Source organism: Lepisma saccharinum, chromosome 8 (assembly GCF_977018435.1).
Source record: "Lepisma saccharinum chromosome 8, izLepSacc3.1, whole genome shotgun sequence".
Classification (NCBI taxonomy): domain Eukaryota; kingdom Metazoa; phylum Arthropoda; class Insecta; order Zygentoma; family Lepismatidae; genus Lepisma; species Lepisma saccharinum.
Window position 1 is genome coordinate 83,193,793 of NC_139236.1, and position 17,083 is coordinate 83,210,875.

The 17,083-nt window shown below is 37.8% G+C and overlaps 1 protein-coding gene across 3 annotated transcripts in view; it reads right to left on the reverse strand.

Moving 5' to 3' along the window:
- LOC145991222 (uncharacterized) overlaps positions 1-17,083 on the reverse strand; it is an 86,321-nt gene that overhangs the window by 17,187 nt on the left and 52,051 nt on the right. For 2 of the 3 annotated variants that reach the window (XM_083127181.1, XM_083127179.1), the window contains exons 11-15: positions 16,970-17,065; positions 16,246-16,398; positions 14,467-14,631; positions 10,228-10,338; positions 9,295-9,402 (exon numbers count right to left, since the gene is read on the reverse strand). In XM_083127181.1, the coding sequence (XP_082983307.1) occupies positions 9,295-9,402; positions 10,228-10,338; positions 14,467-14,631; positions 16,246-16,398; positions 16,970-17,065 (633 nt within the window). The remainder of the gene's footprint in view (positions 1-9,294; positions 9,403-10,227; positions 10,339-14,466; positions 14,632-16,245; positions 16,399-16,969; positions 17,066-17,083) is intronic. The other variant, XM_083127180.1, reaches the window with a different exon arrangement.

Below are 17,083 nucleotides of genomic sequence, written 5' to 3' on the forward strand. Positions count from 1 at the left end.
CCCACTTTAAAAAACTCGGTAAAAAACCCTTCTTCCTACACTGCTTAAGGAAACCAATCCTAATTAGGGTCTTATTAAGCTTAATCCTCAACTTTTCATATTTGCGCACTTTCCTCCCCGTATCGGAGATCAATAACATACTGGTAATGTGCGAATTACTCACAATTAAATACAAACTTTAGGCTAAAAGATTAAAAATCGGCAACTTACGTGTGTGAGTATGAGATTTTTCGTACTACGTTTCGGAGGTTACACTACCTCCTTCTTCAGGTTGAAACGATGTTATTCAGACACCTGACATGGTGCCTCGTCGTGAAAGTGAAGGTTAAGGATTTAGGTTAAAAAGTTGCTTGAAGGACACTTTCTAAAAAAGAATATAAATTCACATCTAAAACCGCGCAATACTATAAAAACAAAAGAACATCCAAGGCTGGAGTTGGCGAACTGCTGACCAATGCCCAGGTTAGGCGAATGCACGGTGTCAGCCCGTACCTGGGGAAAGAGAACTTCCCCTCCTCAATTCTTCCAAACTGGGGCTCGGGAGTCACCAATCCAAGGAGAAGTCGACCTCCACCTCGGCGGCTTTCCTGACCTCAGGAGTGACATGGAAGCCCATCTCGTCCCTAAACACTGCGGCTTTATCCCATTTTTTAAAGAAATTAACCCAGCCGTCTTCTAAATTCCCATCGTCCCTATTAAGTTTATTCCAATTTTTCGCGCATATATAGGCAGCTTCATATACGTTTCTGTCCAATTTATTGTTAACCTCCCTAATAACTTCCCTTTTAGTAATCTTATGTCGGTTAACCAATATGTGTTCAGATAATCCAGTTTTGGGTATGCCCTCCTTTACGTCTTTATCATGCTCTCCCCACCTAACTTGCATACTTCTCCCGGTTTGCCCCACATATTCCTTTCCGCATTCACACACTATCCTGTATACTCCCTTCCGCTCTTCAGGGTTACTGCGCTTATCCCCCCTCCCTTTCTTATAGGATGTAAAGTGCTTTTCAATACTCCGGGGCGCTCTTACCCCACATTTTATTCCGTAACCCCTCACGGACTTTTCAATTTTCTCTGAGACCCCCTTAAAATATGGGATCCCGACAAAATATGTGTTTTTTTCCCCGTTTCCTATCTCAGTTTTTTTATCCTCTTTGTCATTTTGCGATGTTTCTTGCCTAACAATCCTTTTGGCTTTCCTAGCTACTTTTTCCAGGTCGCGGATAGTGTACCCATTCTTTACCCCCACCTTCCTTATCCATTCCCCTTCTTTCTCTTTCTCTTTCTCGTCATTGCACAGTCTTTCGGCGCGAATGAAAAAGTTAAGAAAAACATTTAATTTAGTCCTATTCGAATGTTGGGATCTCTTATGGAGGTACATCTCTCCAGCTAACGGTTTATGGAAGACCCCGGTTATGATCCGTTGTCCGGTTTTAGTAAGGCACAAGTCAAGAAAGTGGATCTTTCCGTTGGCCATATCTTCCCTAGTAAACCCAATCCTGGGGTCCTGCTTCCCCAATTGGTCGAAAATGCTGTCAAGTTTGATTTCATTCCCTATGATGAGGATGTCATCTACATATCTCCCATAATATTTTACCACCCCCCTCCCCCCTGCATGCTCCATAGCGGCTTTTTCGACGTAGTGCATGAAGATGTTGGCCACAAGACCAGAAATGGGATTGCCCATGGCCAACCCTTCTTTTTGTCGGAAGATTTTATCGTTAACGTAGAAGTAATTGTACCCCGTAATGAGAAAAAACCATCGGACGTACTCCCAGGCGACCAAGATTTCAACGTTTTGGTCGATCAACCATCTATACAAACAGTCCCCAGCTTTGTCCCGGGGGACACTGGGGTACAGATTAATAACGTCGAAACTACAAATTACGTCCCCTTCTCCTATGGTGAGTTTCTCAATAGTTTCTTTGACCATAAGAGAGTTTTTGACGCTATACGGAGTGTCCATATTCATTTTTCCCATCCTCTTAATCATTTCTTTAGCTAAACCATATCCTGGATGTGCATACATGGGGATGATGGGTCTGAGGGGAATCCCCTCTTTATGGGTCTTAGGTATCCCAAAGGCCGTAGGAATATTCCCTTCCTTAACCCCCTTAAGTAATTTCTTTTTTTCCGCGCTTCCCAAGGTAAAACTGGTTTCAATGCCTTTCCTGATTTCTCGTTTGATTTTATTAATGGGGTTAACTTTGATTTCTTCGTAGTCATTACTTCTAAAACTATCTTCCAACTTACTATGGTATTCCTCTTTCCCGATAATGACCATTTTGTTTTCCTTATCCGATCTAATTAAGTATACGTCACTTTGTTTAACCCATTTTTTCACGTTATGAAGACTCCCCCTAAGCTTACTTTCCGTTTTTCCCTCTGATGTCCTATGATTGGTAACGGGTGGGCCTAGTTCCCTTATACTTAGGTGCATTTGTTCATCTATAATGTCACGAATTTTTACCCTGACATTGGATTTATCTTCTTTTTCGTCTAATTTTCCCACTATTTTCTCCGCCGCTATGACGAATTCCTCTTTTTCGAAGTTTTTATCCCTAATGGCAAACTTATGCCCCATTTTCATAATCTCCGCTAAGGCCTTAGGGGGTTGAAGTTTTGTTAAATTTAAAATATTGGCTTTATTTTCATCCTTTTTTCTGTCCCTATTCTCTCCCTCCTTAACTCCCTCGTTAATTCCCAATTTAATCAATTTCCTCCTAATTGTTTCGATATCTCTTACTTTCGCCTGTTCGACTGTTCTAGAATGACGTTCCTCAATGCGCCCCCATGTCACCTGGTCTAATCGTCCTCCAATTTCCAAATGTAACCTGTAACATTCAGAGTTGAGCCTATCCACCTGTGCATAAGCCTCCCTTATGCATTTCCCCAGCATTCTAAACTGTATTTCCCTCTTTTGATCCAGCCCTTTAAAACTAAGGGGTTGGTACCCCCACTTTAAAAAACTCGGTAAAAAACCCTTCTTCCTACACTGCTTAAGGAAACCAATCCTAATTAGGGTCTTATTAAGCTTAATCCTCAACTTTTCATATTTGCGCACTTTCCTCCCCGTATCGGAGATCAATAACATACTGGTAATGTGCGAATTACTCACAATTAAATACAAACTTTAGGCTAAAAGATTAAAAATCGGCAACTTACGTGTGTGAGTATGAGATTTTTCGTATTACGTTTCGGAGGTTACACTACCTCCTTCTTCAGGTTGAAACGATGTTATTCAGACACCTGACATGGTGCCTCGTCGTGAAAGTGAAGGTTAAGGATTTAGGTTAAAAAGTTGCTTGAAGGACACTTTCTAAAAAAGAATATAAATTCACATCTAAAACCGCGCAATACTATAAAAACAAAAGAACATCCAAGGCTGGAGTTGGCGAACTGCTGACCAATGCCCAGGTTAGGCGAATGCACGGTGTCAGCCCGTACCTGGGGAAAGAGAACTTCCCCTCCTCAATTCTTCCAAACTGGGGCTCGGGAGTCACCAATCCAAGGAGAAGTCGACCTCCACCTCGGCGGCTTTCCTGACCTCAGGAGTGACATGGAAGCCCATCTCGTCCCTAAACACTGCGGCTTTATCCCATTTTTTAAAGAAATTAACCCAGCCGTCTTCTAAATTCCCATCGTCCCTATTAAGTTTATTCCAATTTTTCGCGCATATATAGGCAGCTTCATATACGTTTCTGTCCAATTTATTGTTAACCTCCCTAATAACTTCCCTTTTAGTAATCTTATGTCGGTTAACCAATATGTGTTCAGATAATCCAGTTTTGGGTATGCCCTCCTTTACGTCTTTATCATGCTCTCCCCACCTAACTTGCATACTTCTCCCGGTTTGCCCCACATATTCCTTTCCGCATTCACACACTATCCTGTATACTCCCTTCCGCTCTTCAGGGTTACTGCGCTTATCCCCCCTCCCTTTCTTATAGGATGTAAAGTGCTTTTCAATACTCCGGGGCGCTCTTACCCCACATTTTATTCCGTAACCCCTCACGGACTTTTCAATTTTCTCTGAGACCCCCTTAAAATATGGGATCCCGACAAAATATGTGTTTTTTTCCCCGTTTCCTATCTCAGTTTTTTTATCCTCTTTGTCATTTTGCGATGTTTCTTGCCTAACAATCCTTTTGGCTTTCCTAGCTACTTTTTCCAGGTCGCGGATAGTGTACCCATTCTTTACCCCCACCTTCCTTATCCATTCCCCTTCTTTCTCTTTCTCTTTCTCGTCATTGCACAGTCTTTCGGCGCGAATGAAAAAGTTAAGAAAAACATTTAATTTAGTCCTATTCGAATGTTGGGATCTCTTATGGAGGTACATCTCTCCAGCTAACGGTTTATGGAAGACCCCGGTTATGATCCGTTGTCCGGTTTTAGTAAGGCACAAGTCAAGAAAGTGGATCTTTCCGTTGGCCATATCTTCCCTAGTAAACCCAATCCTGGGGTCCTGCTTCCCCAATTGGTCGAAAATGCTGTCAAGTTTGATTTCATTCCCTATGATGAGGATGTCATCTACATATCTCCCATAATATTTTACCACCCCCCTCCCCCCTGCATGCTCCATAGCGGCTTTTTCGACGTAGTGCATGAAGATGTTGGCCACAAGACCAGAAATGGGATTGCCCATGGCCAACCCTTCTTTTTGTCGGAAGATTTTATCGTTAACGTAGAAGTAATTGTACCCCGTAATGAGAAAAAACCATCGGACGTACTCCCAGGCGACCAAGATTTCAACGTTTTGGTCGATCAACCATCTATACAAACAGTCCCCAGCTTTGTCCCGGGGGACACTGGGGTACAGATTAATAACGTCGAAACTACAAATTACGTCCCCTTCTCCTATGGTGAGTTTCTCAATAGTTTCTTTGACCATAAGAGAGTTTTTGACGCTATACGGAGTGTCCATATTCATTTTTCCCATCCTCTTAATCATTTCTTTAGCTAAACCATATCCTGGATGTGCATACATGGGGATGATGGGTCTGAGGGGAATCCCCTCTTTATGGGTCTTAGGTATCCCAAAGGCCGTAGGAATATTCCCTTCCTTAACCCCCTTAAGTAATTTCTTTTTTTCCGCGCTTCCCAAGGTAAAACTGGTTTCAATGCCTTTCCTGATTTCTCGTTTGATTTTATTAATGGGGTTAACTTTGATTTCTTCGTAGTCATTACTTCTAAAACTATCTTCCAACTTACTATGGTATTCCTCTTTCCCGATAATGACCATTTTGTTTTCCTTATCCGATCTAATTAAGTATACGTCACTTTGTTTAACCCATTTTTTCACGTTATGAAGACTCCCCCTAAGCTTACTTTCCGTTTTTCCCTCTGATGTCCTATGATTGGTAACGGGTGGGCCTAGTTCCCTTATACTTAGGTGCATTTGTTCATCTATAATGTCACGAATTTTTACCCTGACATTGGATTTATCTTCTTTTTCGTCTAATTTTCCCACTATTTTCTCCGCCGCTATGACGAATTCCTCTTTTTCGAAGTTTTTATCCCTAATGGCAAACTTATGCCCCATTTTCATAATCTCCGCTAAGGCCTTAGGGGGTTGAAGTTTTGTTAAATTTAAAATATTGGCTTTATTTTCATCCTTTTTTCTGTCCCTATTCTCTCCCTCCTTAACTCCCTCGTTAATTCCCAATTTAATCAATTTCCTCCTAATTGTTTCGATATCTCTTACTTTCGCCTGTTCGACTGTTCTAGAATGACGTTCCTCAATGCGCCCCCATGTCACCTGGTCTAATCGTTTCAACCTGAAGAAGGAGGTAGTGTAACCTCCGAAACGTAGTACGAAAAATCTCATACTCACACACGTAAGTTGCCGATTTTTAATCTTTTAGCCTAAAGTTTGTACTATAGTAAAAGTAAGTAACAGAAGTAACATTGCTATCAACATTATCGAATGACTGGAATCATGATAATAAATAACAGAATCTATTTACCAGTAGTAGGGGATTTTATTAATACCCATATGGCTGTTTTCATTTTTTTTATGCAGAAGTAGCGCAAAAAGTAGCGAAGTAGCGAGTAGGGAACAGGAGTAGCGTAGCGAGCTACTTCTTGGAAAATGTAGCTGTAGCTGTAGCGAAGCTACATTTTGGAAGAGTAGCTGTAGCTGTAGCGAAGCTACTTTTAAAATGTAGCGTTCTGATCACTGCTGGAATGTAATCCCAAGTATGTTATGTAAATAAATAGCTACATGTTGTAATAAGTAATTATGTCATACATATACGATAATCTGTACTACTTAATATAATCTAGGGGATTGGACACTCTGTACAAAGGTAATGTGCAAATTGATCATATACAGGAAAACCTCGTTAATACGATATTGGTTAATACGAAGTACCCTTTAATCCGAAGTTCTTCCCATTCCCCAGCCGATAAGATAGGATTTATAATGTATTTCAGTACGGATAAATCGAAATACGAATAATTTTTAATACGAAGTTGTTTACAAGACCCTTCCCCAAAACTGGTTTAGCTTAATTCGAAGTAGACACCTGCGTAAGTTGACAAGAGAAGATCGAATGTGGAGAGAGCTTGGACGTTATTTCAACTTGACCTTGACATGTTTCCTTGTCCTAAGAGCTGCTGACAACTCGAAGGAAGCAGCCCAAAATGCCCGCTGGACATTGACATTCTTTGTCAATCTGCATGGGAGGTCAAGCTCTTTCCCCGCTGAATGCGCCACCTTGGAAATATTCACCGGTGCTAGATGAGAAATGCGAGATAAGATCGCATGAATGTTCCGAAAGACAAGACGCGTGGCGCCTGGAAGTCTCACCCATCTGCCTGGCTCTGAGCTCGAGATACAGCAACTTCCCGTGAGCGAGCAACTTTTGGGCTGGTAGCCGACAACTTCCGGTAACCACTTTCATTAAAAGCGTGTTCTTTGTGCCCTGTAGAACTTCATTAAAAAAAAGGGAAACTGTTACAGATAATCAAAGCCGCATAGGCCAACTAAAGATCGTCAACCCGCTTAATGCGTTGTCATCTAGGTTTCCCGCAAAAGCTGACGTCGATCTTTACGTATGTTGCAACTCCAGTTTCCCGTTTCATACGTTTCCCAACTGTGCCGGTCATAAAATTTGCCAAAACAGTGTTTTTTTGTCTGAGTGACCTCCCTTTTGCTATCAGCAAACGGGGGGGGGGTCCATTGCTAATTGTTTCGGCCACAATTTTCTTGCTCGTGTGCGCACACGGGCTCCTTTCCTTTTGCGTCTAAAAAAAAGCAAACAGTTCTGAATACCTTCTTTAAAACGAACAAAAACCGCATGATAAGTAAAAGAAAAGTGACCCCCTTCCTTCTCCTACAACAGCTCATTATCCGCCACTGGTGTGCATGGTAATGCGATAATTGCAGACTTCAGGTCCCTCTTTCTTGTTTGAATGCAGCTGTCTGGATAGGAAATATTGCTCGTATTATTGTCTGTTGCATGGTAAAAGGTAATGCAAGGATCTTTTTTTTTTTCTCACTGCTGATAAAAGTTCAGTCTTCGACAACTACGTTATCTTTAAAATGCCCATGATTTCCCTTCTGCCACCTGCTGCTCTAACTTCCAGCCGGTTTCATTGTGTTTACGCTGCAGCTGGCGCCAGTGTTTAGTCTAGCGTCTGGAAAGCTCTCGCTTGCCGGTAACTGCAATGACTCATCCAGTTCCAAGGAATAAGCCTCATTGTTTTGAATCTCCCAAAGCCATATAATCCCCACTTTTCTTCAGAACCATTAGCGTGCTGCTGTTAAAAAAACAAAACAAAAAAAAACCGCAATGCTCAATGTAGGAATACGAGAGGAAAAGTTTTGGCGGAGCGATTGTTTGACCTCCAGAATACTCCTGAAATCTACAAGAAATTGTCTATTAATCTGAAAATACGCAAGTTTCGTAAAACTTGTTTTTAGTTCATTTTATGCTGATGAGCTAAGCGGGATTAAATATACAGTTTAAAGAGGGATCCAAACCAGAGTGATTATCGAGTGCGGCACTGTTTAACGTGTCATTCAACGTGTCATTCGGTGCAAACAGATCGCAAGTTGTGTGTTTACTTTTTCAGAGTGGATTACAATGCAAGTTGAGGAAGGGAGGAGGGGGGGGGGGGGGGCGAATATGAAGTTAACTCAAGCAAAGAATACGTGACATTTTTTACGATGTGTTTTAGACAGCCGAACCAGAACGAAATTTACAGCCCCGATTTTTTTGTTTGGTTTTTTGCCAGGGAAAGGTTGTGTTCTCTCCCAACAGAATCTTATCTTACCAGTTAATCCTGTAACGGACAATGTTCTAGTGAACTCACATAAAATCCAATATTCATTCTGTCCGATTATCTCCCGTCTCTTGCTTTCACCACTGTGACTACCGTCAAGATTCTTCAGAGTTTCACTTCTTGCAATAAACGAGATTGTTTTCTTTTCCGTAGGTCTCCGTGCAAACGGGTTTCTTATGAACTAAAATTGTAAGAATTTCGTGGAAGAGCAACGACTTTGCACAATTAAAAGAAAATACCGTTTTTTAAAAGACTTTTTGCCACAACATGCATCCCGTGCATAACCGGTTGTATAACTAGGCAGGATAAATGGTGTTAACGGTCTCCTTGGAATCTTTGTGTCCACGTTAAGCTCCGTGTTCTCATTTTGTGTAACATTTTTTACACTTTCTTTAAAACGTACAATATTATTATATTGTACATATAAAGCTTATTTTATGAGCTACCACCAAGTATAAAACATCCTTTGTGGGGGAATTTATACTCTACTTTATTTACACCTGAAAACAGGCGCCATCTTGAAAAGTTTGGATAACTCGAAGTCGTTTAATACGAAGTTGACATTTTTTGGTCCCTTGAACTTCGTATTAACGAGGTTTTCCTGTATGTGGAAACCCAAGACTGACATTATCATGAGCTCCCCCCCCCTTTTCCCCAGCTAAACTTTTGTTTTTCCATTTGGTCTTCTTTGAAGCAGTTTCCCCACAGTGGAGATTCCTCTCAAGATCCTTACCTCCAAAATTCAGGCCTCAGTATGACTGACTAGTTTTAAAGCAAAAAATAATTAATTTTTCAGAATATTCCTGAATATTAATATACTTTCAGCATGAAAAATACAAACAATAGACCATTACTCCAAAACACTATCAGGGATATACAGAACAATATTATTAAATTATTTGTGCGATAATTTTTTTAACCAAATATTTGTTTGTAATTTGTAAAAAAATAACATTGTCAATTTAGATTTCTAATATGAGCATAAAAACTGTAAGATCTTACCTTGATTAGCAGAATTTTCAATTCTATTTGGCAAAGATTTCAAACTCTTAAGAGATCCAAAGTGATTTTCTTTATTCAGTAATTCCTCTTTTGCATTATAATCTGAAACTTAAGAATGCACATGTTATAATTTTTGCTTTATTCCATGTGTATATATAATCTTTGATCTGATGAATTCTTTATTTTAAAATTATCACAATCATGAATAATAAATATTTTCTAAAATTTTTATCTCAGCAGTGCTACAACTGCTGCCAAATTTCAATCAAAATCATTATCTCTTTCAATTCACATTGCTCTGTTTTCCAACCATACTCCTACCCTTATTTCTCCCATAAATATTCCACATCTCAGCTAAATATGATATGGGAGACATATCATTCTGGCAGTATATGAAGATTGATATGTATGTATTTTTGTTATTTAGCATCATATTTGACACTTTTAGCTAATGAGGATGAGTGATGATTAAAAGAAATTGATGAAAGAAAAATTATGCCAAGGCTAGGACTTGAACCTGAGAACTTCTAATATTTTTTTGTTAAACCACATCATTAACAGAAATCACCTTCCTGTTTGACACATTTTAAATTAACTTTTAATGAATATCGGTAATTAATTAATTCCAAACACCATGTCCTAGAAATAACTCATTATTACATACAGGGACCATTTTAGATATTTTACAGCGCACAGGAGTTATTTTTATCCAACTGCAAAATTCTCACAAGAAAAAAATCAAGTTTCAATCACTCATTTTTGAGGCTAAAAAGAACTTTAATAAAGAAATATAAAAATTAGTAATTTCACCACATGAATCTGAAAATTAAAATTTTTATGTTTATTCCACTTTGTGTTTCATTTCTTCTACTGTTTTAAAATTAGTGATGATCTAATGCTAAAAGAGTGGTATAATTGAACATAAATACTTACACGAATTAACATTACTACCAGTATTGTCCTTTACACTACTACGCCCTTGACTTCGCATATCATTGACACTGCCGTAATCAGTATTCTCCTGCTCATGTCTTTCTTTTATCTCTATGGGGAAATATATAAAACTTGCAGATCCAGTACATTGTACATAAATTATTTTTTATATTCTTAGATGAATAGCATTCTTTTTTATGTAAAAAAAAGTCAAATTTATGACACGCAAGAAATAAAATATCAGTATCACAGTGCTGCTTGCCCACTTACACGCATTATATGATGATGGGAGCTAAAACTAATATTTTATTGTAAGTGTCGACATAAGTGACAGAACACCTGAGCTGCTGATTTGGAATTCTTGTTAAAATGATGAAAATAAATAATAATAATAACAACAACAACCCAATACAATAGAATTGTTTTTGTTTCACATGCAACTGAACATTGATTGTAAAGCTGCTTGCACTGCATTTCAACCTGGGTAAAGTTTTATACCTCATAGCAACAAAACAAGTAGGATAAAATTTTCATCAAATCAGATTCAATTATACAGAGTGGGCCATAATTCACGACTGAATAATGACCATGCTAATTATTGGGATATCTAATTTCTTTGTTATCTAGAAAATAGACGAACTGGAAAATTTTCTGACCACCTTTCAGCAAGATGGAGCCACAGCACACACATCTCGATGGTGCACCTTCAGACCATTTTTGGGCATTGAATCATTTCACGAAATGCAGAAATTCATTGCCCTCCACGTTCACCAGGTTTCTCAGCAGCAGCTTTTTTGGAGGAGGGGAAGGGGAGAGAATACTTCAAACCCCAGATAATCCAGCAGCTCAAGGAGAACATCTGTGCAAAAATCGAAGCCATAACACTGGCAACAATGACACGTGTAATGCGAAGCCAAAATAATGATGGACATTTAAAAGAAATAATTTTTCACACATAGGTGAAAAAATCACCCATGTGACCAGGAAATCAATAAACACCACTATCATAAACCAAAGGCATGCTCTGTTGAGACTCCTTTGTGACTTATGACCCTTCCTGTAAATACTGTGGACAGAGAAGGAGATTTTCAAAGAATAGGAATGCAGATGCGACGTCTGATTGGACAATGCCAATGCTGTCATGAAAAGTGAGAGACATTGGCCAGGAGGAAGTCGTGGCTGATGGGGGATTTGTTTTTGAGAAGTTATGAGTGAAGATGGTGCAAGGAGAGTGGTGACGAAGGAGGAACTAGAAATTAAGGTAAGTGGGAGGGGTCTTCTTCCAGCCTATGTTCCCGGTCCGCAAGGTTTCAGTGTTCACAATAAAGGAAAAATTTAGCGATTAATGATGAGTTACATCCTGAGGTCACCAATATATAAAATGAATATTATCAACATTATTCATTTAAACGTTTGGGTATGAGTATATTTACTAAATTAAATTAAATGTTACAAAATGTCTCTAACATTGAATTAATTATCAGAAAAAATATGTTTTCATATCATTTGTTATTCTTTATAATAATATAATGAATTGTTTCCTGTGAACTGTGCATAGAAAACTTATAATTTACTTCCAGAGGGAGTAATAAGAAAATTTATATTTCAAAATCTCTCAAATCCAAGAAAGATACAGAACTTAACCACAGAATAAAATGTAATGTATTGTTGTTGTATTGAGAGTTGTATTTTCACTTTAGTGAAATAAATTAAATTTACTTACAAATTATTCATGTGTGAAATGAAATGATTGTTATATGAAAAGCATTCTTCGAATAGATTTAAAATTTGCCATCATATACTTTTACCACATTTACTTAAATATTTAAATTGATATAAAATATTCGCAATAAATTAGGGATGGGACAGATTAATTGGTAACTCTATTGATATTGGCTGATATAGGCATATCGATGTATCGGTAAATTTACCGATAATTTTATCGATCTGATGTATCTATAAATATCTTATAATTTAATTAAATATTGTGGTATTTTGTTATAATTTTTATTGATATAAACATATAATATCCATTCTAACGCTTTTTTAAAAAATAAATGTCTAAATACTTTGCATTGAAAAACCTTGGTTCATCTGGTAACATACATTTATTAAGGAGGTCAATGAACCATTTGGAATTTTATATGGATCAGTATAATATCGGTATCAGAAAATTTTAAATACGGAGAAACTAGTACTCACTTTTATCCGCGAAGCTGTTTTTTCTTCTTTTTCGATTAATTTCAGTGGCCACTGCCACCATCCTCGTTGGAACTTGCTGCGCTGTTGCTTGGCGTGCATCTTTTGTTCGTAGTTCTCTGGCTGCCGTTAGGTGCGCTGTGCATCTTGGTGCGCCGTCTGCTATTTCCGGGCGATAACTGCTGCAGTAGTGGAATCCAAGTATGGTGCGCTTGCCCACTATCGATGTTTAGTTCATGCGGGAAGTGTATTATGGCGTGCGTTTCCTTGATTTTGGTGTCTATGAGCGTGTGGGCAGTGTGTTTGACTCGAACCTTTTGAATTTTATGGCTATTGTATTTGATATGTCTAGCAAGACCAGTAGTGGGTTGGGCTTTTTTCGCATCTGCTAGGTGCTGTTGGATTCTTTCATTGACAGATCTGATGGACCTGCCGATGTAATGAGCCTTGCATTCACACTCTGCATCATATACACCTGGGTTGTCAAGGGGGGAGAGGAAGTACCGTTTGTGCTTGTTCAGTTTATCAGTTATTTTGGAGTTGGGTTTGTGTGCTACTTTGATGCCAAATGGGAGAAGGGCTTTGGCTATGCGGTTGGAAGTGGTGGGATGGTAGGGGAAGGCAAACCATTTATATTGGTCGCTGGGGGTTGGTTGTGGCTGGGTTGCTTGTGGATGGGTTGATTGTGGTAGGTTAGGGTGTCTGACCTGTATTTCCGCCTTACTGCACCAAGTGGAAAGTTGTGATTCAGTGTAGCCATGTTTCAGGGCTATTTCTGTAATGGTGGCTATCTCCTCTCGTAGATCCTCTTCTTTGCCACAGTAGGAGAAGGCTCTTCGATAAAAGTTTAGCCACACATTGGCTTTTTGCTTAGGGGGATGGCTAGAGAGAGCATGTATGTACTGGTTGCCTGCATCCGGTTTTCTGTAGACGGTGGTTGTGAATTTGTTAAGTGCACGGCTGATGGTGATGTCCAGGAAGTTGATTTTACCAAGTTTTTCATGCTCTACGGTGAAGTTGAGCCTGGGGTGGATGTTATTTAGTTTGTTCACTAGGAGGTTGAGTTCTTCTGCCTTTTTGTATACAACTATTGTGTCGTCCGCGTACCTTCCATATCGGATGTGTTGTAGTTCTGGAGTGTGGAGTATCTCTTTTTCAGCCAGGTGCATGACGATGTTGGCTAAAGGAGCTGATAGCGGGTTGCCCATCGCAAGGCCCTCGGATTGGTTGTAGAATTTATCTTCAAACTGAAAGTAATTGTGTTTTAGACAAACTTCCAATAGCCTGGTTATCTCTTGTACCTCTAGCGCCAGGATTCTGTTAGTTGTCAGCCATCTTTCCACCGAACGCAGTGCTAGGTCTATGGGGATTGAACTGTACATATCTACTATATCAATGCTGGCTAATTTTGCACTGTCAGCTTGCACTATTGAAGTTACCAGATTTTTAGCATCGGCACTGTTGCGGAACACGTATGTAAGCTTGTGGTTGAAATGAGATATTTTGTTTTTTAGCCAGTTTGTTAGGTGAACTGTGGGGTAATTGAAGCCAGCTATTATAAGTCGCATGGGGATTCCAGGTTTATGAGTTTTAGGAATGCCATAGGCAATGGCAGGTGAAGGGTGGGGATTGAGGAGGAATTTGTGGTCTTGTTCACTAGGTATGGCACTAGATTTCACTGCATTTTTCACAATTCTATTGTACCTGTCTGTGGGGTATTTTTTGATGACACTGTACGAGTCACTGTTTAGTTTGTCTATCACTTTCGTGGAGTATTTGTGCATGATTACGAACTGGTTTGTTTTGTCAGACTTTAGACACCAAACATCATTGGTGTTCAGCCATTTGCCAAAATCGGAGAGGACAGAAGAGATTTCTTGGTGCACTGGATTAGGTTTCCTGGTTTTACTGTTGGTCATCAAGAAAATTTTATATCAGTAATTTGTCGGTATCGGCCAAAATTTCATATCAGTCCATCCCTACAATAAATTAATCAAATAAAAAAATAAATTTTATATTGAGATAGAATTAGTCTCTTACCTTTAAGTGTTTTTTTCTTCTCAAATGCCACTTTCTGGTTCTTTAATGCATTGCTATGAAATGCATTCATGGTACTCAAAGGAACTTCAGTAACAAATTTCACCTTCTCCATAATAGGATCTATTTTGAAGTATCCAGGTGTTCCATCATACCTTGGAAAGTAGGCTGGTGTTTCAGGGAATATATAACAATTCTTGAAATGCATATATTCTTAGGAAATTAACAAAATATAATACTATTCCATAATCCTTTGGTTTATTAACTTAAATTTTTATGAGATAAAAATGGAATAACAGTGCATGCGTTAGTTAACATCACAGTACACTTATGCCTTCAAAATGACACTACATGAGAAAGCTTTAAAGGCAGTATCACAAAATGTTAATTTTTGGCAGCAATGTTGTAATTATTTATTGTATGTGTAATATAAACTTTGGCTAAACAGTCACATTTTAATCTTTTTTGTTCTTTTCATTGCATTGATTGATTGATTAAGTTGGAGCTACTTTATGCATATTAAGGCTAATCGGGACTAGACCTACAGTTTATGTGGGATCCAAACCACTATGTGCCTCCACCGGGTATCAAACCCAGGGGCCCTTGATTACAAGGAGACAACTCTACCAGTGCACCATCTGGGAGGCCCCCCTTATTTAATTATAGAAAATTTCAGTGTAAAATGATGATCTGTGCTGTATCTGGAATTTTCTCAATAAATAAAAATTATATATATATATATACACACACACACCATTAGCATCACTTGGTGGTCAGAAAGAATTTGATTATCTTTTTCACATGATCTTTTTTTTGTAATGCCATTAAATGCACAGCAGGGCATTACTTGATATATTTTTCATGAATATTTTATTAATATTTAGCAACACTGCTGGGGTTATTACTTTTCTCTATTACACTACATAATATGTGCCTGTTCATCCTTATGAACATATTTGCACAAAGAAAAGATAACAGAGCAATACATTGCAGTCTAAGTACAAAATTGGATACATTAACGCACCCACAGAATTGAACATTGATTGATTGATTGAATTGTTGTTTTAAGTCCACTTTATGCACAAATAATCTGGACTGCACCTACAGTATAAAGTGGGATCCGGATAAAGAAATTTAACCACTGAAATGCAGTTTTTATTATTACGAAAACTATTTTTGGTATTAGTACTGCAATACTTATTTTTTCTCTAACAATACTAATTTGCAGTGCATAATATGTAGATGTTGAAGTGACAGCATAAAAGAAGAAATTTCTATTGTTATGGAAGGAGACTATAACAGGCACCTTAATCTAACCAGTATTACAAACAAAACACTTCTATAAATAGAGTATTCCCAACAGAATAGTGCTCAGCATATTAGTGTGGTATATATGGTGGTTGATTCTATCATTCATTTCACTTTTAGCTTAAGGATATATAAATAAATATGAAATATACGTATAAGTTCCACAAAAATATATATACCAAATATAATAATGTTAAGACAGAAATTCAGACAACTTTAATTTAATTAATAATAGCTTGAAGCATTTTGCATGAATTTATAGAAAACTTACTTTAATTGTTTAATCAGTTAAGCCCATTTTATTCTTCTGTGTGCGCATATTAAAAAAAATAGTTAATTGATTTTTTAGTGAAAATTATTAGAATATTTTCCATTCCTATAAAGCTGATTTTTCGTAGTGTACTATACTTTTCACTGTAAATAAATTGCATTACATAAAATATAAGCATAAATACCAATTACAGAACTTAATACCTTTAAATTCTTCATCGTAGAAGCTATGCTTTTGAACTTCTGTATAATTTCCAACCTCTTCATTCCCTTCCATTTCAACAATAACAATACCTTGGTCATCTTTCTTCAGAGGTCTGATTGTAACTTTCCATTTCATTTTGTCATTTCCTTTATCTGCAAATATAATTTCACTACATGAATATTAAATTAAAGATGAGTCATGCTGCTTAGAGGAAGGCAATGGATTAATGTAATACATGCAACTTATTTCTTTAACTGACAATGCAAGTGTGCCTTGTGGAGACATATGGTGGTTTGGATCCCACTTTAAATTGTAGATCCAATCCTGATTAGCCTATCTGTGCATAAAGTGACTTCAAACAAAAACTAAAATTAAACATAGTGACACTGCAACTGCCCCTAGTCAGTAATTATAAACAATAACAATATTAAATAATAACAAAATTACAGTTGCTGAATTGCATATCAAGTAAATCGTTTGTAAATACATTTCAATGATGACATATTTGAGCTGAAAGTTTACCCAACCTACATTTGCTAGTTAATTTCAAAACATTAAATCAAAATTAGAGAGAATTCATTATTAAAATATGCTACAAACAATTATAGTAAAATTTTTGAAATTTCAGAGTTTATAATTTTAAAATCTTTATAGTTTTTAAAAAGTACTTGGAGACCTTCCCATAACATTTTGAAAATTATATTGGATACAAATTACACATACCTCCCAATCCAGTAAAAAAATGTTTTGCAGATTGACCCTCAGATTCAGAAATTTTTGCTCCCTGAGACAACAGTTTCTTTAATGGGTTGCGTTTCTCTAGAAGAAGGAGAAAGT